The sequence below is a fragment of the Amphiura filiformis genome, unplaced genomic scaffold (assembly GCF_039555335.1).
Source record: "Amphiura filiformis unplaced genomic scaffold, Afil_fr2py scaffold_597, whole genome shotgun sequence".
Classification (NCBI taxonomy): Eukaryota; Metazoa; Echinodermata; class Ophiuroidea; order Amphilepidida; family Amphiuridae; genus Amphiura; species Amphiura filiformis.
This window is the reverse complement of record NW_027306061.1, coordinates 1,542,091-1,564,227: the sequence shown is the minus strand read 5'-3', so window position 1 is coordinate 1,564,227 and position 22,137 is coordinate 1,542,091. Positions and strand designations below refer to the sequence as shown.

The window sequence follows — 22,137 nt, the reverse complement described above, 5'->3', positions numbered from 1 at the left end:
ATTTTTTTTTGTTATTTATTTATTTCAAAATCACAATATTGGCAGCTAAGAAGCTGAATTTTAAAAGCACTTCAATTAAAAAACAGAAATACATACTAAAGATTACAAATGTTATAAGTCAACATGCATCAACAGCAAATAGGTATTGGTCATATTAAAATATGATTCAACTTGCACCAAAATTACAACTTTCACCTGCCAAATAATGACCAGATTTGATCCAATTAGGCTAAAGTCGGCAATAATGAAACTGAGATATAGGCAAAAAGTGAGGAGAAAAAACAATAAACAACTGAAGATTGGTCTGAACCCTGGAAATAGGCAAACTTTCGTGCCTCATACCTGCTAAATTGGTGGTGTAAAGTATATAAAAGTATACACATTTAGAATGGCAAAGACTTGATAAGTTCATCTGTGAGGTCAACTTTGGTCAAAATGCTCATTTTTGGCCCAGAATCCCCCAAAACGGGTTTTTTTGGCCCACTTCTTTTTCGTAAATCGTAACAAAAAAATCCTTGGGCCAAAATTGTTTTTTATTAATTTTTAAAAACTAGATAAAAAATATCTAGGAGCCGTTTTTTCATTTTTTTTGCAACAAAAATAGTCAAATAATACTGAATTTACAAAAAAATCATAAAAAAGCCCGATTTTCGCCCAAATTTCAAATAATTGGTGAAGTTGGTCAAAATTGAAAAAAAAATTTAAAAGACGGTTCCTAGATATTTTTATCTAGTTTTTAAAAATTAATGAAATAAATTGGCCCAAGAATTTGTTTGTTACGTTTAACGAAAAAGAAGTGGGTCACAAACCGTTATTTTGGGTTTTTTGGGCCAAAAATGGCAATTTGGTCCAACTTTGACCACACAAATGAATTGATCATGTATTTAACCTGTTTTAAAATAATTTTTAATTATTTTCTTATGACGTTTGGCATGAAATGTGCACAGGGTGGTTGAGGATTAGGGGGAGGAAGATTAGGGGGAGGGATTCGTATCGTAAAATTGATCTAAAAGCCCCATTAAAAAATTTGAATCTAGTAAAAAATGTCTAAATGAACTCCCAGACATCTAAACCAAGTAAATAAATACAGAAGGTCATTTAAAAGACTAATACTTGCTCAGAATGATTGTACATGTGGAAAAAATAGGTGGGGTTAAATCCCACTTACTTTGTGATTGTTTTTGCCCGCACTCTCTCATTTTTTAACCGATTTCCATTAAAAAAAGTGTCAAAATGCTCAGGAAGATGAACCACTTCAAATGATACGTGTAGGTAAAATGTTTGAAACATTTCATATTTTTACTATGTAACACAAAGGTACCCCAGGTTGTGACACAGGACCACATGTTAATTTAGACATTTTCATCAATCATGAACTGCCACATTGCCAAAAAAATATAACAAAAAAATTAAAATAACACCGATTTCGCTGTGCTCATAGGCGTAGATCCCGATGGTTGGTGAGGTGGGGGTGGGGATGGGTAAATCCCCAAATATTTTGCCAGGGGGATGGTCCATACAATCACCCCCCCCCCCCAATGTCGACGTCTATATGTGGGTTTCTGACCAAATCAACCTCATATTTGACCATTTTAGCCCCCCAAGTGCCAATTTTATGTAATTTTTACGTAGGTCCCCACTAAAAATTACTGTTTCGTCTTTATGGGAATCTAATCTCCAATATCTGGAAGAAACCTTTGGGGACCTACGTGGACTTCTCCTATAAAATGCAAAAATCCAGACCGTGTATATACGGTAGGCTCCATTATACTGACACATGCATATAGCAGTAGACGTGCAGCCGTGCGGCGAGTCAAAATCGATATAATGTATTGTGTAATGTGCATGTATGAGAGGCCCATTTATTGTCGGATTTCTGTATGTAGAACACGCAGTTATTAACAATTGAGCGCTTTTAATACACATTAACGTTTTTAAGCAAATAAAATTCCAAAATCTGGTACGTTTTCTGTTTTTGCTTGTCGCGTGGTAAGCCTATGTTAAGTTTGCGACGGTGAATCAAGTACACGAGATGACCTCGTTCAGTCCAACTTTCCAGAAAGTGACTTTTGTCTGAGACAGCTGCTAACAGGTGTCATGATGGAAACCTTTTTTGGTCATAGTATTGTGTTTGTGAGACTGAAAATTACACAGGAAACCATTTCTGCGTTACTCTAGCCTGATATTATTCAATGTATTTTCAATGTGGCTATTGTCTGCTCGTAATAAGCTATACGCTGGCGAAGTTACGTAATAATCGGATTAACTACCATAGCAATAGGTGAAAACAATTTTTGAATATACCGCGCTGCACTGATACTTTCACGCGGTACCTCTGCATTGAACCATATCATGCTGATCACTTGCACCTATAAGATTAGTATCATTGAAAAGACCAGTATTGTGTTCAATCTATAACTGCAGACATACACAGGTGATTAGTTCAACCTGCTTGTAGTGCAGCGCGATATGTTCAAAATTGTTTTCACCTATTGCTATGGTAGTTAATCCGATTTATTACGTAACTTCGCCAGCGTATGGTCCATGAGATAAATTTCAATAACAATAGCATGGTCCAACACATTTCAGTGTGATTAGCACCATTTCAGTAGGCATAATGTATGGCCACTCATTTTCAGAAGTGGTTTAGTCCATTTTCAGTGTGATTGGACTGTGACCTAAATTAACAAAAAAGAACCCTTTTAAGTGTAACTCTGCAGTTTCAGTGTGATTTGCATTCGCAATATTTCATAGTATGGTTGAGTTATTACCCCCCTTAAGCTAAAACGTCGGTAAAATGAAGCTGAACATCTCCAATAAAAGTAATTACCCCCCCTTAAATGGCTATTATTCAAAAACGGGCTATTGTATTAGAAATCTGTAAATTGCGTTTTATTTTTGCGCATTTCGACACCTCATTTATACGATAGCCTAGAAAACAATAAAACACCGGTCAATTTAATGTAGTGTGGTCCAGATTTGAAAGTTGCATTTATAAAAATACAAAAACACTCAGATATCATTACACAAATTAATTTCCATTATACTATAATACAAATCAATTGATTTTACTGCAACTTTCAAATCTCAAGTTGTGTTGCATTGATTTAAATGTAAGCTATGATGTCAATATTTAGACAATTGCTACAAATGAGGTGTCAACATTTGCAGAAATAAATTCTGCTTCCAACGTATTTTACAGATTTGTAATATATACAATAGCCCGTTTTTGGCGCCCGCTGCGGCGGCGGCCTATTATTTGGATTGCAAAAAGCTTCTAATTTCGGTCTTGCTAGTTTTACTTCGCAACTGTTTTGCTTAAAAGTATGCACAGCTTAGAAATAAAACCACAATTTGCTTGGATTTTATTTTATTATTGTTTTCTGATATGTACGGGATAAAATGTTGTGCGTGTATTCTTTGTTTAAAATACAAAATTAATGGACTTATAAAAACACGAAATAAACCGAGAACCCGTTTACAGTCTCTTTAATAGCGCCATCTCTTGAAATCTCTTGATTGGCAAGATCTTAGCAATCACGAGATGGCGCTATACTAACAGAGAGTATGTTCCAGGTGATGTGCGATACGGCAAAACCGCGCATTTCCACATGGAGAAATGCAATATTATCGGTGTTGAGACAAAAGATAATTTGTCAAACTACCTGACTAAAGGTGATGGAAGCCCTGCAGAGCTAGAGAGGGAGAAACCTGAACAAAATCGATATTGTATGCCTAGTTTTTGGGGGCATTTAGTTCTCAGTGTTGTTTAGCACATATTGAGATATGTCTTGGCTTTATTCAATAATAAATTCTGGCTTAATAGCAATGATTATTATGTATGCATGTATACTATCACGTTGGCCCTGAACATGGGCTATTTTGTACTCAGTAGGCCTATTAAATATTTTGTGAAAAATAAATTAAATTTATAAATAACCTTAGTAACAACCTATAATTCTTATTATCTATTTCTATAACACGTTAAGCGGTCTAATCTAGGACTAGTATGTATAGGCCTAAGGCATTGTTATCTAAATGTTAATATTCATATATCTTGATTTTTTTTTAAATCACAATATAACACTTCTTCAGATTGTTTGTCCTTGTCTTCTTTACCGATGCAGTCAATCATAAGAAATTTATAAATACCCCTGTTTGGAAAACAATCCATAAGGATAAAATATGTAAACCTATATTCTGCATAAAATAATTCTGCTCCAACAATTACCCCCCCCCCACATCATAAACCATAAAAGCTGTTTTACAACAATCCATAAGGATAAAATATGTAAACCTATAGGCCTATTCTGAATGAAATAATTTTGCTCCAACAATTACTCCCCCACATGATCTACCATTTCCTAACAATAATAACCGAAATGGTAACCTGAGCTTTTTATTTGAAGCAATTCCTCTTACATCCCATGCAAACGATTTTGCACCTCTCCCACTGCAATAAATAGCTTTACATTTCCAAATCTTTCTTTCCTTTCTATGCTAATATTACATTATTGTTTTAAAGAGAAAAAAAAAGTATCCACACAGTTGGGTGCCCATTCCTTTTTTAAAGGAATTTTTATTTAATAATGGCCATTATTTTACTTCATTACTTTTTTTGAGATGTTTATTTAATCACGGTAATGTTGGTTTCTACGGCAAAATTGCATTACCCGACATCAGTCTCGTCTGATATTGTAACATGTTTAAAGTCATATATACAAAGGTTCAGTATTTTAAAAAAAAGGCCCAAAGCGATTATATTATCAAACGACAAGAAGGATGATTGTGTCCCATGCATATGCCAATATTATTTGTTAGTTTTCTGCTTTAAGAAAGGAGATATAATACAGAATAATCATTTTATTTAGGTTTTTACTAATTTCATATCAGTTTCAAACGGGTAATACAATGAACTTTATAAAGTCTGCACAAAAAGTAACTCAGCTGTTATAAATACGCCTATAGATTCAGAACAAATAATTGTTTTCACAATATTTCAACATAAAAAGAAGGATGATTTATTTTCACGCATTTTGATACCCCATTCGTCAAATGTCGTTCAATATTAACAACACAGTGGTGCTTTTACAGAAAAATACCCGAATTTATATGGACAAATGGGGTATCAAAATGCGCGTAAATAAATCATCCTTCTTTTTATGTTGAAATATTGTGGAAACATTTATTAATTCTGAACCTATAGGCGTATTATATAACAGCTGCGTTACTTTTTGTGCAGACTTTAGATTGAATCAATAAGCCAGCAATAAGAATATTCAGAAACTGGATAAACGTTAGTATTTTCAATTTAAACACCCCGTGACTATAAAGTATTATTTCGACTTATTTTAAAGTCATTCTCTTCTAATGCGGCACTGCTGCGAGAGATATTTTAAGGCTTGTCGTCGACACTACTGCCAGACATATTGCCGTCGACACTGCTGGGAGTGATATTTTCAGGCTTGTCCTGGACACTGTTGCTAGAGATATTTTCAGGTTTGTCCTCGACTATGCTGGGAAAGATATTTTCAGGCTTGTCCTCGATATTAATGCGAGAGAAGCCTGGGATATTTCCAGGCTTGTCTTCCACAATAATGGGAGAGATATTTTCAGTGTCCTCGACACTTTTGGGAGAGATATTTTCAAACGTGCCATTCATTTCAATGTCGACGCCATTTTCAATTTCACGACCCTTATTCTCACCACCATATGAAGGCATTTCTTCATTGGGTGCAACATTATCTATTGGTAAAACATCCTGCAGATTATTTTCCGTTTTGTGATCTCTTGGGTGACTTCCTGTAGATCTTGGGCGTCTTAGAGTTTCGCGAATGCTGGTTATAAGTGTCGAATTTCTGTTACCATCTTCGTCGATTTTGACACACAAAAGCGCCCACAAGCGGTACGCTTCGATAATAAGGTACATGAAATTCTTGCCTATGAAAAACATCGAGGCTTGACTGAAAATTTTGAAGTAGAATAGGAAAAACAATCGCATACAAATAAAAGGACCATCTTGCAGAATCATCACAGTCACGATTTCCCAAACTTTGGACCTGGCAAAACGATTTAGAGTTGATCTTTTTCTAATGCTGACCGTGCGGCAGCACTCAACCGGTGAATTTCTGTTGTATCGAAGTAGATTGGGAATTGTAGCAAGCTAACAGTCCACAATACCATCACACCAATGAGGACTGACTGTAAACAAACTCCTTCGTCGCTTCGTAATCCAGCTGATAGGAACTCTAAGATGTCAGCTGCCATTACAACATGTAAAAGTACAATATTGGCCATTTTATTACCGTTAATACCATGTGAAGGCAAAATCCAGCGGCCGCCGATAAGAAAGAACATAAGGAATTGCTGTACCGTTATAGCCCAATTATCGGAGCTAAATTCCTTAAAAAAATCCTGAAACGAAAAACAAATTGTAAATACTGGTAAATGTTGTATATGTACATTTTGTTTTGTGGTTTTTTTTATTTAAACATATAAATTACATCTATAGTTACATCAGTCTCTGGCGTACAGTTTTCGAGCTATAGGCAATAAGGTAAAATGTCAAATGGTCAAATTTGAAAAATGTTTAAAAAAATGAGCGTGGATGTTAATGTATTGTCATCACAGGATCCGGTGTACCTGAATGAATGAATGAATGAATGAATGAATGAATGAATGAATGAATGAATGAATGAATGAATGAATGAGTGAATAATGAATTATTGAAAATGAATGAATGAATAGATAATAATTGACTAAATGAATGAATGAATAATAATTGAATGAATGAAAGAAAAATTAATGATCATCATCATTACCTCCAGGCCGTCTATCAATGATGCATTACGCCTAAACAGGTTGTTCAATTCATTGTCTTCAGTATATTTCGTAGAGCACATGATGCCGTCAACCCCGGGCCCAGTGATACGGCCCTGTAGTATCTCATACTCCATCAGCCAAACATTGGAAACCACACTGGCAATGTAGATGAAAATGCATGGCCTGAAACTGAAGGTTGCATAGATTGACAGGGAAGGGTTACATTATTTAGAATTGTTATTAGTTAACTAATGCCTGAATCTAACACGAGTTTTAACTTTGTGGCTACATAGGGTTCCGTGCATTGGTGTCCTTTGGGCACAGGGTGTTGTGATGCGTCTAGTAAATTAGCGAGGTATATTAGTTTTTAGCATGTAGTTTAGTGCTTGCAATTTCTGCTTTCAGGGGGGGGGGGGCACTTAACACAAATGACCATACGCATACGGGTATGCTCCCCCGGAAAGACCCCCCTTTTTGGATTTCGCAGCTCCGAAAGACCCCCTATATTTGACCAAAATATACATACTGCAGTTACTGTCCGTTTTCCTATACACAATACACAGAGCTCTCACAATTGACGCGTGACCTCTACAAGTAGTGTATGTTAGAAGTATAGGCAATTGCCTAGTTAACGTCACTGTGTGAAAAATAACCGGCCAATATTTAAAGTATTCTCTGAAATTCTAGAAAATATAGTTTTGTAACATGTCCTAAGTTTGTAGCTAATTTAGGTGTTTGGAAATATTCGCACTTTTGTGTTTTAGGAAGGATATGTAAACGACCGATAACACCAACAAATATGAAGAAATTATTTCCAAACCGTGTTAAGTCTGCAAACCATTATGCTTCTCATTTTCAAGAACGCTGGTTAACAATAAGCAGACCATTGTCTCATTTCGTAAACAAAAGCCCACACAGAATTGTTACCTTGCGTTCGCTTTATAATCGTTCACCCAACTGAAACTATAATACCAGCTCATTGCTCATTGCACAGGTAAAACAGAAACATGTGTAGTGTGGATTTAACCAGAGAAGATCTGATTTAATCAGTTGAGCTGTTTTCAATGAGTGTTATCTTGGTTTAATAGCTTTTATGGGGTTTAAGTCCTGCAAAGGTCGTGGTGAATTCTACTGTAGACATGACTGCATCATGAGCTCCGAAAGACCCTTGATTTTGATCATTTCAGCTCTAAAAGACCCCAAAATTGCCTATTCCTCATATTTCTGTTTTTGGGCCATTTTCAACCAAAAAGCCAAGAAAGACCCTTGATTTTGACTGTTCGCAGCTCCAAAAGTCCCCATTTTACTCGTTCGCAGCCCGGTTCGTAGCTCCAAAAGATTACCGGTACGCCGTCAGCTCCCAAAGACCCACCAACTTAAACTTCCCGGGGAACATACCCACCAAAAATTTTTATGTGCCCCCCCCCCCCCGGGCTGCTGGCTAGCCGTAAAGTGAAAAGAGAAGCAGATTGCGTAAGCCTTCCCCTGCCAGTACATAGCCTCCCAGCGACAAAACACGGGTACCCCACGGGCCCTGTAAGGGATCTCGAAGTAGCATTGGGACCAGAGATGCGGCGTGCAGTGGTCAATATTACTGAAGGAGAAGTGAACTGGTACCAACAAGCACAAAACATAGATACATGGAAACATCATGCTGAGGCCTTCATCCTGCAGTGGAAAAGTTTAAAAAAAAGTAAGTGTTCCGTGCAGCTGGTTCGGACAAAGGTGCCAGGCAGGTTAGAATTAATCGTTAGAGTGTCCTCTTTCTGTTTAACCCGACTGTCAATTCTGAAAAGTGAGATATTTTGGTTGAAAAATGTGTTTTTATTACTTTTTTATCAATGTTTCTCAATTTTACTTATGACCCCTGGTCATTTCAGCATGAAATGCATATTATTTGGATTTTCCATTTAAATACATTAGGCAAAAAGCAGGGAGGTCGCAATAACAAATCCTTTCGTGCAACATTTTTGGACAAAGCTTCTAATGGTGTTAAAATTTGTCTACACACTCTGATCGTCTCATTTACCTGGCTGTCATTTCCGACACGTGACGCAGGCTGAGATATTTGGGTTGAAAATGCAGTTTTTGTGATTTTTTTTACAATTATTTACCAAAAAATTTGAATATTCAAATAGCTATAACTTTGAAAGTAAATTTCAAGGTAAAGTATGAACTTCATATTTGCTGTGCAGAATACATGTCATATTAATATTCAATATTTAACAAAAAAATCTTTATATCTTGATGAAATATTTTTGGGGAAAGTTAATTTTACATGGTTAATAATGGATTTTTTTTTAAATTTAAGATATTTGAAATAAAAAGGATACAAATGTGAATATTGCCTTTTAAACGTCACGTGTATCCACTTATCTTCCATTTTTCAATCTTAAATCTTTGTGAATTTTGCGATGTTTGGATAAAACTGAGAGCCTTTCACTCACACGTCACACTGTCACACATACATACACACATAAAACATTCGGTGAAGGACAGTAAGATGTACGAATGTTAAGAAATCCCGAAAAAAAGCTAGTAAATGAAAGCTTACGTTTGCCATTCGCCATATTTGGTAAACTTCAGTGTCAACACACATTCTGGTAACAGCAACAATGGAATTAACAACATACACCACAAGTAAATAGAGTCGTAAACCGACACGACTCGCCATGTACATACTACAGCATGAGCAAAGAAGATTAGACGCATCCCAACGGCTCTAATAAATAATTCTGCTGTAATTATCGCCATAGCTGATAAAATATCTCAAGTAGAATAAATTTAAAAGGTTTCTTAAAATTTTACAATTTTACATGAAATGTAAAGTAATGTAATAACAGGTAGAATCACCTGATTAACCTTCTGTCATAGAAATCACAATGAAGTCATTCCCGGTTTTTATGCATGATCACCAAAGTGTGACAAGTTCAACTTGGCAAATGACTATGCCAGTTGAAATATCACAAGTGAACCATTAATGATTAAGTTAAAAAACAAAATTTATTAATTTCGGATATAAAACATTGCAATATTGTCAGCTCAGAGACGGAATTAATATGAGATTTACAATTTCAAAAACGCTTAAATTTAAAAACAGAAAAACATACTTAAAATTGCAAATGTTATGAGTCAAGTTTGCATAGGTATTTCCCATGAAATTAATATGATTCAACTTGCACCACAATTACAAGAATGGGTCAACTTTCACATACTAAATAAGTATTGTAGTGCGCACACATCAACATTATCATGCACCACCATCATGATCATTGCACATATTGAACCAATGTGACATAAATCATTACGCCACCCCTTACAATTCTTTAAAAGCAAAAGAACTTCATATAAACGAGCCAAAAAAAAAGAAAATTTCAGGCTCATGTCGTATACCCTCTGGGAGCCAACACTATACCAGAAATAATTTCCAAATTAGAAAGGGTGTTTTTGTTATTCTTGCACCTTTGATGCAACTTGTGTTTTTAACTTTATAGACCAATAGTAATTGTCCAAAATGCAGGCAAATTTAACTTAACCTGCATTTTCCCCTCTGATTTATTTTTCCCTTCCCTTCTTTTTGGATTTGGTAGGGTGGTCTTAGAGGTTCATAGCAACTGTTTGCTCCAGCCGTCACTGGATTTTTTTAAGTGTTCCTTTTATGATATTGTGTCATTTTTGATGTATCTTGTGTGCAATATGATATTTTTGAAATTCTGTGCCAGTGATATAAGTGTAATAAATAAATAAATAAATAAATAAATAAATAAATAAATAAATAAATAAATAAATAAATAAATATATAAAATAACATGGAAAAACAGTGGCATGATCGACGGGAAATATAGTAAATCCCCAGCTAGCCAAAATACGTTTTTAGAACGGTAAAAAAACGTTTCACTTTGGTTTCAAAAACGTTTCAATATTGCGTTTTAAAAACGTAAAAGTGTGGAGTTTTGAATGCGTTTTAATAACGGTTTCATGTAACGTTTTCAAAACGCCATTATAACGTTATAAAAACGTATCACTTTGGTTACGAATACGTTTCAATATTACGTTTTAAAAACGTAAAATGTGGCGTTTTATAAGCGTTTTAGTGACGTTTTAAAAACGCCATTATAACGTTAAAAAATTGTTAAAAAACCGTTCCTGGAGGGTGTGTGTTACCTTTGGGGAACAACAATGTAACAAACGTGGACGTTTGTATTTATACATGTTAAGTATCGCAAAACAGTTAACATTACAATAATTCTTTAGAACTTCTGCAGCAAACGATGCGACGTTATGGCTATATCCGTACATGATCCGTATAATGTTTTGTGATTAGAGTCCAGACGCAAACTCTGTAGAAAAACATGAAGCCGTTAGCTAACGTATGACCCCGACAGCTCCATGTTCCTATATAGGCCATTGTAGTTCCCGTGGTTAAGTTTCTTCTTACTGCCTGCAATATCAACATGTACTTGTCTACCCCGGTGTCTATACCTGTTTGGATTATAATAAAAGGCTAAAATATACACGATAATGTATTGTAACGGGACCGAATTCTGCAAAATGAGACAAAATAACACTGTCTAGTTTTTCCTCTGGTAGCGAATAAAACTGGTAGCGTATAAAACTAGTAGCGTATAAAACATTCTGCGAGACTACAGATATAGTGGCAAGAGTCGATAGTGACAGGTATCGTAAGTGGAACGAGTAATTATGTACTTCCTCGAGAGTCATGTAATTTATTTGTAAGATGTGAATAATGAGTCTATGTATCATTAATATCACTGATGAGTAACCTCCAGTATTTGTTGAGTAGTATCGTAATATTGTATGTGGATCCAAGAATGTATGATATGTAACCTTCTACCAAATATCTCAGTACCTCGTACGTACTTGAGATTATGATAGACCATAGTACTGAATGAGTCGTGGCGGCCATTCCTGACTCTGTCTCCCTGGGCCCTAAGTAAAGTGAGACCTCAGTACTTCCTAAATATCGTTATTGTACATGAATAACGAACGAACTGAAAGAATGCTCGAATCAAATGGGGATAACATTTAATCCATGAAATTATATCTGTATCTTCGTACTGGCCTGAACCTAACAGATACCCCATGATACTCAAATACTATGACAGCAACTAGATTCATGAGTTGTAACTCTTTTTAATCTTGAGGGGATTTCAACTCCTCTAGTATAATCAAACAATATAAATCAGGAGGATAACACGCACTTCCATAAGTAATGTGGTTCAACCTTAAGTTGACGAACAACCACAAATAATTTGCTTAACCCTTTATCATTCCTGAATACTGTTTAATCGCTGATACTCGGTTAAAACTAATGGAATAAGACAAGAGAAGAGACTCAGAGGCAAATTCTTTAGTTTAAATTCTCATCATAAATAAATATTATTTCTTTGTTTTAAAACTCTCATTCTTTGGCACAGTATATAACAATTTGGCACAGTATATAATAAATATCACACATTTATGTATATGTAAATACATTTGCAAATACCATTTGGCATGCTATAAATATTCCTTCATGAATACTTATTAATTATCATATGAGGCTCTGAATTTATGCGAGCTTATCCATATGACATGAAATTGACACAATATATTTCCAGACTATGTATATAAAAATCAATTACTCTTGGCGAGAACATTACTGTGTATTTTGATTATAAAAACATTGCTATTGTTTACAAACATTGCCATTGTTTGTAAACAGCGATCAGCTGATCGACAGCTGTCAAACATAAACTCTAGAAATACGCGCTCAGAGCGTATTATATCCAACCAACTCTTACACAGTATCACGTTATCGCTTAAAAGTAAACAACTTTTATCGCAAGAATACCCAAGTATTATCGGAAACTTGTAAGCTTATTACTTTGGTTTGCAATCTCAAATAAACAGGTTTTATAAACCTTTATTTGTGTTGAGCATATTTATAGGCTAACTCGACTTTTTGGAGTAATATTAAATAGAAAATATTGAATTTAAAAGATCGAAATTCACGGACGATCTCTGCATACAGTCAACCGGCATTTAAAGGTTTGGTTGAAGAGACTGTATGGATGGTTTTCCGTTCGCCATTACAAAATACGAGCGAAAACAAAATGGTCGGGAATTTTTACTACGATTGACATTTCATTTATACAGAGAGTAAATATAAACCAAAACAATTCCTTTCTTTACAAATTGAACTAATTCTTATTAAAAACAAAGGATTTTTCCTAGTGTTATCTTAGGAATTCCTACATCATGTTTCCTACAATTTCATTGTATTTACAAAGCAAAAATCTCTCTGTATCATAGAGTTAGCCTACTCAACTTTACCAAGCGCTTCGGCTCGGATGATGTGTACATTGGTACACTAAGCGCAATTCTGCGCATTTTGAGATGCTTCTTCAAGCTTCAAACTTCACATTTTACTTTTGGGTATTTCCCCAAATAATACTCGAGATCTCTCGAGATTTGGAACCTACCAATTAGATCTTCTTGGGTCTTGATCTTGGATCTTCTTACCACAGATTTAATGAGAATAGTAATAAACACGTCTGTATCGGTCAATGACTTTCAGCAAAGTGAAGGCCAAAACTTTTTCTTCGCCTTTTATACCCCCCCCCATCTCCCGAATAAGGTACTGGTCAGTCCTTATATGGAATCAATGTTCCAGCGCGCATATGCAAATCTCATAAAACTTCTATTTTAGGAAAACATTATAAATTTAGAGAAATAAGATGACTCCACAAAAATACAATCTTGGAAATATATCCAAAGCATTCAGGAATATAAAAGTGCCAAGTTTTATGTATCCAAAAATGTAAAAATGGACTTATAAACGCAAGTTGGCGCATTTTTGTGAACATTTTGAGAAATCTCACCGAACATCGCCAAAACAAACTTTTTCTCTCGATGGCGAGCTTGACGAGTCAAGATCACTTTGTAACCTGATATAAAATACACATTTCTTTGTTACTGAGTATAATCATGAGGTATGTGACTATTTTATAAATAACTGACAGTATATTTCAACTATTTAAGTTGGAAATATTGACCTAGGTGGATACGAAATGATGAAAAATGGGTATAAAAACAGCGTTGAACTCGGTGCTTAAGCAGCACGAAACTGCACATCGCCGATTCGACATGTGCCGGACGCGATATAAAAATCTAAGTTTCTTCAAAAATATGACTGTGACTGTGCCCAAATTCCAAAATATTCATTAAAATGACGATAGCTAACTATCGTGAAAGTGTGAGTATTCAACTCACTCGAAAAATATGATTTTGACACAAGTCAATTTCTGCTATTCACACACACAGTGAATTCATTTTGGTAAGCTTAAATTTCGAAAAGGGTGTTCCACTGTCCGTTTCAGTATATTATAGTAATAATAATAATAATGACGATTTAATATAGCGCCGGTATCCGCCTTTCGACGCTCAATGGCGCTTGACACAACAAGTTCAAAAGATCTGAGAAAATATATATCAACATGGTGACACAGTTCATTTGAAAAAGAGTCAAATACTAAAAGAGTCACTCTTTGAATGCCTCATTGTATAGATGGGTCTTAAGTCCAGATTTGAAAGTTGCGATATTGTCACATGTTCTTAGGGCTACAGGCAGTGTGTTCCATAGTTTAGGTGCACCAACTTCGAAGGATCTATCTCCCCAAAGGGTTCTTGTGAAGCTCCAGCAGGCGTCCACTGTCCGTTGATCTCAACCCAGCTTTATCCGGGTGAAAGCATCAACTAGATCACTCAAGTAGAGGGGTGCCTGACCATGCATGCATTTGTACAAGATCAAACAAACTTTGAAAGACACTCGCTGTTTAACAGGTAACCAATGTAAGTCCGCTAACACAGGTGTGATGTGGTCAGACTTTTTTGGTGTAAGTTATGATGCGTGCAGCCATGTTTTGTAGTCTCTGGAGCCTATTAAGTTGCTTATCTGGCAGACCATTTAGGAGAGCATTATTTCCATCAATTCTTGATGTCACAAAAGCATGAGTGAGAGTTTCTGCTGCATCTCTGGTCAAATATTTGCGTACACTTCCAATGTTGCGCAGTGATAAACAAGCAGCTTTGGACATGGACGTGATCTGATTCTCCATAGTCAATGAAGTGTCAAACATAACACCCAGATTTCTTATGTCAGTGGATGGTTCAATATAAGAAGAACCAACCCTAATGTGCGGAATGTTGACTTTCTCCAATTGCTGTCTTGAGCCAATGATTATAAATTCAGTTTTAGAGTCATTTAACTTCAAGCAGTTGCTTCCTTTCCACCCGCGAACATCGTCAATGCAGTTCTCAAGTTTGGCAAGGCCTGCATCAACAGCTTCTTGAGTAGGCTCAACAGATAGATATAATTGGCTATCATCAGCATAGAAATGATAGTCTACCTCATGCTTGCTTATAACATCACCTAAGGGCAGAGTGTAAATTGGAAATAATGCTGGTCCAACACATGAACCTTGCGGTAGGCCATAATCCAATGCAGCAGTGTCCGAAGTCTGATCATTAATACAAACTAACTGGCTCCTGTTAGACAAGTAACTTTGAAACCAGTTAAGTGCGATGCTATCAATTCCAAGTCGCTCTTTCATGCGCAACAGAAGTATTCTGTGGTCCACAGTATCAAATGCTGCAGAAAGGTCAAGGAGCACAAGCAGCGTAATTTTGGTCTTGTCCATTGCACGTAGAAAATCATTTTGCACTCGTAACAAAGCAGTTTCCGTACTATGGAATGCGCGGTAGGCTGATTGATACTTTTCATTCAGATTATGAATTTGAAGAAATGATGATAGCCTAGCTAGTGCGACACGTTCAATAGTCTTTCCAAGGAAAGTCAGATTAGATACAGGCCTGTAATTTTTGAAGACATTCTGGTCCAGGTTCTGTTTCTTGATCAGTGGGCGTACATGTGCGACTTTTAAAATGTCAGGAAAGGTTCCTTCTTTAAGAGAACAGTTTGTAATCTTGGTGATAAGTGGCACAATGGCAGCAGAAGCTTTCTTGAGGAGTGTGGTTGGAATGGGATCGAGTTCACACGAAGTAGAGGGAGATTTGAATATAATCTGTGAAACCTCTTCCTCAGTTGCTGGCGCGAATGTTGTCAAGCTGTGAAAGACAGGTCGTACATCCTCACAGGACCAATCATCGGCAAGCTCAAACCCTTTACGAATGGTTCTTATTTTCTCTGTAAAATAGTCACAGAACTGATTAGCTAGACTCTTATCAGAAGTATTGCATCAGGAAGCGGGGATACTTGACGGCGATGAAGTAGTTGATCGGCGATTTGGAAGAGACGTTTTCAATCAACAAATTGTTGTAGTAATGTTGCTTTGCTTTCCTTACAAGAGCATTAACATGTTGCTTTTGCCTTGTGTAAAGTTGGTGATCAATTTCCAAGCGAGATTTCCTCCATTTGTTCTCAAGTTGACGCCGCTTTTTCTTTTCTTTGAGGATTTCAGAGTTATACCATGAAGTATTTGGACGAACTTTTACAGAGCGAGTTTTTGAAGGCGCGTGTTTATCAAGGATACCTTGTAGGGTGTCATTATATTTCTCAACTTGTTGGTTCACATCACAATCAGAAAGGGTGTTGATAATGTCAGAATCATCAATGTCCTTGCAAAAGGTGACAATGTCTATACTCTTCAAATTTCTAGCAGTGATAAGTTTTTGTTGCGACTGGTGGCTTTTTTAGGAAAAGTTTGCACAAAATTGCAAAGTGGTCAGGTGTATCTCCGATGCCATCTACAACCTTCAGATCAGAGAAGATGACAGGATCTGATTGGCGGGTGATTAGTAGATCAAGTGTGTTGCCATCCCTATGAGTAGGAACATGAATGTGTTGCTCTAAATTACTTGCTTCCAGAAGGCTTGCAAATGATTTCGCTTCACAGTCAGTAGGCTTATTAACGTGGATATTAAAATCTCCGGCAAAGATGACAGTGCTATTGCTGAGCAAATATCTATCAACAAGTGATGAAAATTCCTCAAGGAATATGCCAAATGCGCATCCAGTAGATTTAGGTTGAGGACGATAGATTATAACTAGGCAAAGAGATGTAGAGCCGCTGGTAATTTCTACACAAAGCGATTCAAATGATGTGAAGTTCAATTCGCTGTTTAAGACACGTACATTCAATCCAGATTTATAAACTAAGGCTACACCTCCTCCACGTTTGGAACCAGGTCTTGGACAGTGGGTAAATTTGTAACCATCTGGAGTGATATTTCCAATAACTGATTGGTTCTCTGGTTTGATCCAGGATTCACAGAGTGCAATAATTTCAAGACTATTGTCAATAACAAAGTCTACAAATTCAGTAGTCTTATTTCTGACAGATCTAGTATTAAGAATGCTAAATTTAACAGTGTCCTTATTCTTGTTAAGTTTTTCAAAGTGAGATTGTTTCTTTCTTTTGCTGCGTCTTGTTTTCCTCTTTGGTTTTGCTAGATCATGAGAACTGCATGTGTTCTTATTCAGTTTGAGAGATTGTAGGGTATTACAAACTTCTTTCGAAAGTTGACAAATAACAGATCCAGAGCAAGTTGTATTTAAACTATGTAGAACTTGTGGTGCATACTTATATACAGGTTCCTGTGTAGATGCTGGTCCTGTGTAGTCCAGAAAGGAGCACATTTACTATAGGAATATATATACTACGACCGCGAAACTACCCACTTTGCAGCTTCAGTGAAGTCTGTGATATTGAATATAGGCCTATACATGTAGGATGTGTTCGACTTAAATATCCAGATCCAGAAGCTCGCGTTTCTTATATGGTATATTGGTAAGCAAAAATGGAAGGAAACTCAAACTTACCCGAAAATATCACTCAGTTTTTTGGAAAATATTAGAGTATCCGATCCCATCAGTTAGTCATGAGAGTGTAATGCAGAAACAATACAAAAACTACAACGATATAAAAATAATTCCAAAAGCAAAAGAACATCATGCTGATGTGATATGTGTATACGCCTATTATACACAGACATTTATGTCATTTCTCCTCAAAATAATCCTGCAGCGGCCGAGCGACGTGTTGATTTAAAATATAATAGGCCTACTATAACTATTCAGTAAAAGTAAGATCATAAACTGCCAGTCTGTCCAGTGCGACATGTACATGTTTGTAAACCGCTAGCTGGAGTTCAAATGTTTCAAATCTTAGACCCTATCAGGGTCAAGAACGTACCGTACGAACTCATTCCTAGTACGCGAATTGCCTGCATACGTGTTATCACTTTGCAACCAGAGCAGAGCTACGAGGTTGAAAAGGTTATTTGAACTCTTGCAAAAACAATAAATTTACGATCTTTCATAATTACAAACGGCAATGAGACAAAGCGTTCAGAAGTTCATCGATTTTTGCAGGTCAATACAATGTATAGTAGGCATATGTTTTCCTATCAGTCTGTTCATGATACATTTCATCGAAATATTTGGACATCATTTAATAAATGAATATATGAATACAAAAGCCACCCAAGTCCATACTTTAGCCAAATTGTGTTAAGCATGGGAAATTGTTGCTATACATAGGCCTGTCATATGTATGAAAGAACAACTCAAATTCATCCTCTGTGTCTATTGAGCATGTGAAAAATAGCATGTATGAAAGAATCACCCAATTCCATGTTTGAGTCTTGTAACACATTGATTGAAATCCAGTATGTATAAAAATCCACTTGTAACACATTCATTGCTAGAGAGTGACTTTTGAAAAAAAAATGGGTTTAATAAAGGAAAGTGTGTGGTTTATATTACATGGCAGAATGCTTATCAACATTAGGCCTATACATACCTGTGTGCTTTATTTAGTATTATCTTACTAGTGGTAATCTCATTCTAACATTGTTGTCTTTGTATATGATTCAAAAAACCACCCATGAACCCCACGAAGTCCCTGAAATGCTAATCGTCATACCTAATACAGGTTAATCCACTCATTTGCATGTAAAACTTACCATATTGACCAGGTAAATCTAACTGAAGGAATTAAAATGATACACAGGTTTTTCTCTCAAAATCACTTCCCATGGACTTGGGTGGCTTTTGTATTCATGTATTCAAATACTTATTGAGGATTAACTTTCAATTCTACATTTTGGCAACTGACTTTTACCATGATAATAATGTTGATGATGATGGTGTTGATGATAATGATGATGATGTTGATGATGACGATGATGATATGATGATGATGAATGGCAACATACGATTAATTTAATGATGACAAAATAAATTATGCCTTAACTATGTTTTACGAACATATTTGGTTATAATTATATTCTGTTCAATATGCTTGTTTTGTGAGCATTTTGCACACGTTATTTTTTCGTTATTAACACGTGCTGGTGCAACCAGTCAGCAATCAAGAAACCAACTATTACGAGGCTACGTTTTTAAAACGCATTTAATACGTTTCACAAAAACGAAACCAAACTAAAACCAATTTAAAACGTTTTAAATTCTTCTATAATTAACTCACTCTTTCTTTCACCTATCGAATTCGATGAAGTAGTCAATCTTTGTATGTCACTGAAGTCTGGAGCAAGCAATGGTTATGATGGCATCAAGCCTGAGGTTATTAAAGCAGTCAGCACCTTAATCGCATCCCCATGCTCATATTTTTCTGTCTTCTGGTTTTGTTCCCCATCAACTCAAGATCACTAAAAGTTGTTTCCATTTTTAAAGATGGTGATCGCCATAATACTTCGAATTACAGACCAATTTCAGTTCTTCCTGCTTAATTTCTAAAATTCTTAAGCACCTGGTCATTAGAGGTTGTTCAATTTTATTTCCCGATTTAATTTACTTCATGGCTCCCAATTGGTTTCTGCTCTAACCGTTCCACATAGCCATCATGGAAGTCAACGATAAAATTGTTACCAATCTCGATAACAAAAATCACGCCCTTGGTATCTTCCTGGACTTCTCGAAGGCATTCAACAAGAGTAACCATGATATTCTATTCTCTTAACTCGCCCATTACTGTATTCGTGGGAATGCCTTCGATTGGTTCAGGAGTTACCTTACTGATAGGTCCCAGTTCGTTAACTTTAATCATCACAAATCAACCAATTGCGGAGGTCCACAGGGCTCGATCGTAGGACCCTTATTGTTCATTTTATAATCAAATGACATTGTGTTTTCAAGTAAGTAAATTCTTTCATAAGCCATTTATGCTGATGACACCAATTTATAGGCTTCACATAAAAATCTCAATCACCGCATACATTCAGCTAATATCGAACTAACATGGCTCAGAATAAACAAACTTTCCCTTAATAATATTAAGAACCACGCAAACACAACACATGCTTAACGTATCATGACACTGTTTTAATCACTATTGAAAATAAACCTATATATTAATTATATCAATTTCAAGTGATAATTCTTGATGATTATAGATGAAGTATACAGGTATCCTTTATCGTCTTAAACACTGGTTCAACGTTATTTTCTCTTTATTCTATATTCTATTTTACCACCACACATTCAATATTGTAATAGTATATGGGCTGACAATGATAATTGCAACTTATTATGCTTAGGCCATCTTAATTAAATCCTGTGTCTCAAAGCTGCCGCGCGCGTTAGTAAAATCCGTAAAAATCATGCGCGTAGTCCTCTTTGAAAATCAAAAAGAAATTCATTTTTTTATCTCTTTTTATTTTTTTTAAACAAAAAGGCGAAAATAAAACTCAAAATTCTTATTTGATTTCAAGTTTTCGATTTTTTCGCAAACTTGGACACGAAAATAATAAAAGACTAGAGCTAATTGCGCATACACATATACGCGACCTTAGCAATAGCTAATTACCTAGGCCTATAGCTAATTAGCCCAGCTATATAGCATGAATGCATGTAAGAGGTAGTATATTATGCTGATTTTACTGAGAGGTCTTTTTTGAAATGCACTATAACTTTGGAATTTGGCTAGAGACCAAGGTTAATTCGTTAGCTCACCTATACATGTAGCATATGCGAGTTCAAAAGGTCCAGCATATGTATAATTCATTGGACTATACATGTATGAACAGAGTTTGTAGTATTATAATTATAATCATAAATTATATTACATAATTATTTTCCATACTATTACAGTATGTGAAATCATTTTGATAAGGCCAAGTAAAATAAAAAACATGTTTCAAAAAGGAGGAAGAGGGGGATTTTTAATTTTTATCGTAAAATTGGTGCAAATACCAATAATTAGAACTGTTTTAGCGCACACAATAATGCCTGGAAAAAGGAGGAGGCCTCTTTTATATCTTGTTCAAAGAGATAGGCCTCCTCTAATTATCTAAAACCTTCCAAAAGTGTTTCTTGTATATTGGCAAGGCTATAGAAAGCATCTTTACTCCCAAGAGTTATAACTGAATTTCAAAAATAAAAATATAATTGAAGAAACCTCAAAAAAGGAAGCGGGAGAAGACGCGAAACATGATTATTTTTTATTTGGCCTAACCAAAAATTATTCAATATTCATGTAAATATTTCTGTGCAACTTTGGTCATACGCTATTATAGTGCGACTTCCTAAGGTAATTTGCTACATACTGGAAGTAATACCTACATGACCTTTGACCCCAATGACCTTTGACCCAATGACCTTTGACCCCAATGGTTGTATGCAAGTAATGTCATGCTATAATTTATTTGTGAGTAGAATTTTTAGTAACAGAACAGAAAATCACATCAGCCATAATGACCTTCGTATGACCTTTGACCTCAAGGCTAATGCATGTGTCAAGTGACGTCATCTTGCTGTGTAATTTAGTAAGGAGTAGCAGTTTTAGTAAAAATAATAGGAAATAACATTTTCGGCCATAATAACCTTTCCATGACCTTTGACCTTGAGTTGGTCATGTGACATTTGTGCCACCAGCTATTAGTCCTGATGACCAAGTAACATTGTTGTACTATATATATTTGCAACAGGAGCAGCATTTTACGGTATTTGGTCATATACCGGAAGTATCCCCTTAATGACCTTTGACCCCGATTCTGGACAATAACTTTTAGACACTGGGTATAGCTGATGCATGTACCAAAGTGCCATCATCGTGCTGTGTAATTTGTGGAAGGAGTAGCATTTTTAGTGAAATCATGTTTTTGGCCATTGGGCGGAAGTGGATGACCTTTGACCTGAAGTTGATCATGTTTCATTTGTCCCCCCACCCAATGGTCCTAATGACCAACTATGGTCAACATGGCTCAAAGCATATGGCTACGGTGGCTCATTATAAGATTGACAGAAAGAAAGAAAGAAAGAAAGAAAGAAAG

The 22,137-nt window shown here is 35.8% G+C and overlaps 1 protein-coding gene across 1 annotated transcript; it reads right to left on the bottom strand.

The window, feature by feature from the left end:
• Nucleotides 1–4,288: 4,288 nt before the first annotated feature.
• On the bottom strand, nt 4,289–9,651 carry LOC140145765 (transmembrane protein 26-like). Its single transcript, XM_072167443.1, has 3 exons — nt 9,377–9,651; nt 6,822–7,011; nt 4,289–6,414 (listed from the first exon to the last, which is right to left on the bottom strand). Exons 1-3 carry the CDS (start codon nt 9,574–9,576, stop codon nt 6,073–6,075), a joined length of 732 nt encoding a protein of 243 aa, XP_072023544.1. The 5' UTR covers nt 9,577–9,651; the 3' UTR covers nt 4,289–6,072.
• Nucleotides 9,652–22,137: the final 12,486 nt, after the last annotated feature.

Coding starts and splice junctions, on each gene's coding strand:
- LOC140145765 (XM_072167443.1), bottom strand. CDS start 9,576: ATGGCGATAATTACAGCAGAATTATTTATTAGAGCCGTTGGGATGCGT. Junction 7,012..9,376: donor AAATATGGCGAATGGCAAAC/GTAAGCTTTCAT, acceptor TGCAACCTTCAG/TTTCAGGCCATGCATTTTCA. Junction 6,415..6,821: donor CATTGATAGACGGCCTGGAG/GTAATGATGATG, acceptor TTTTCGTTTCAG/GATTTTTTTAAGGAATTTAG.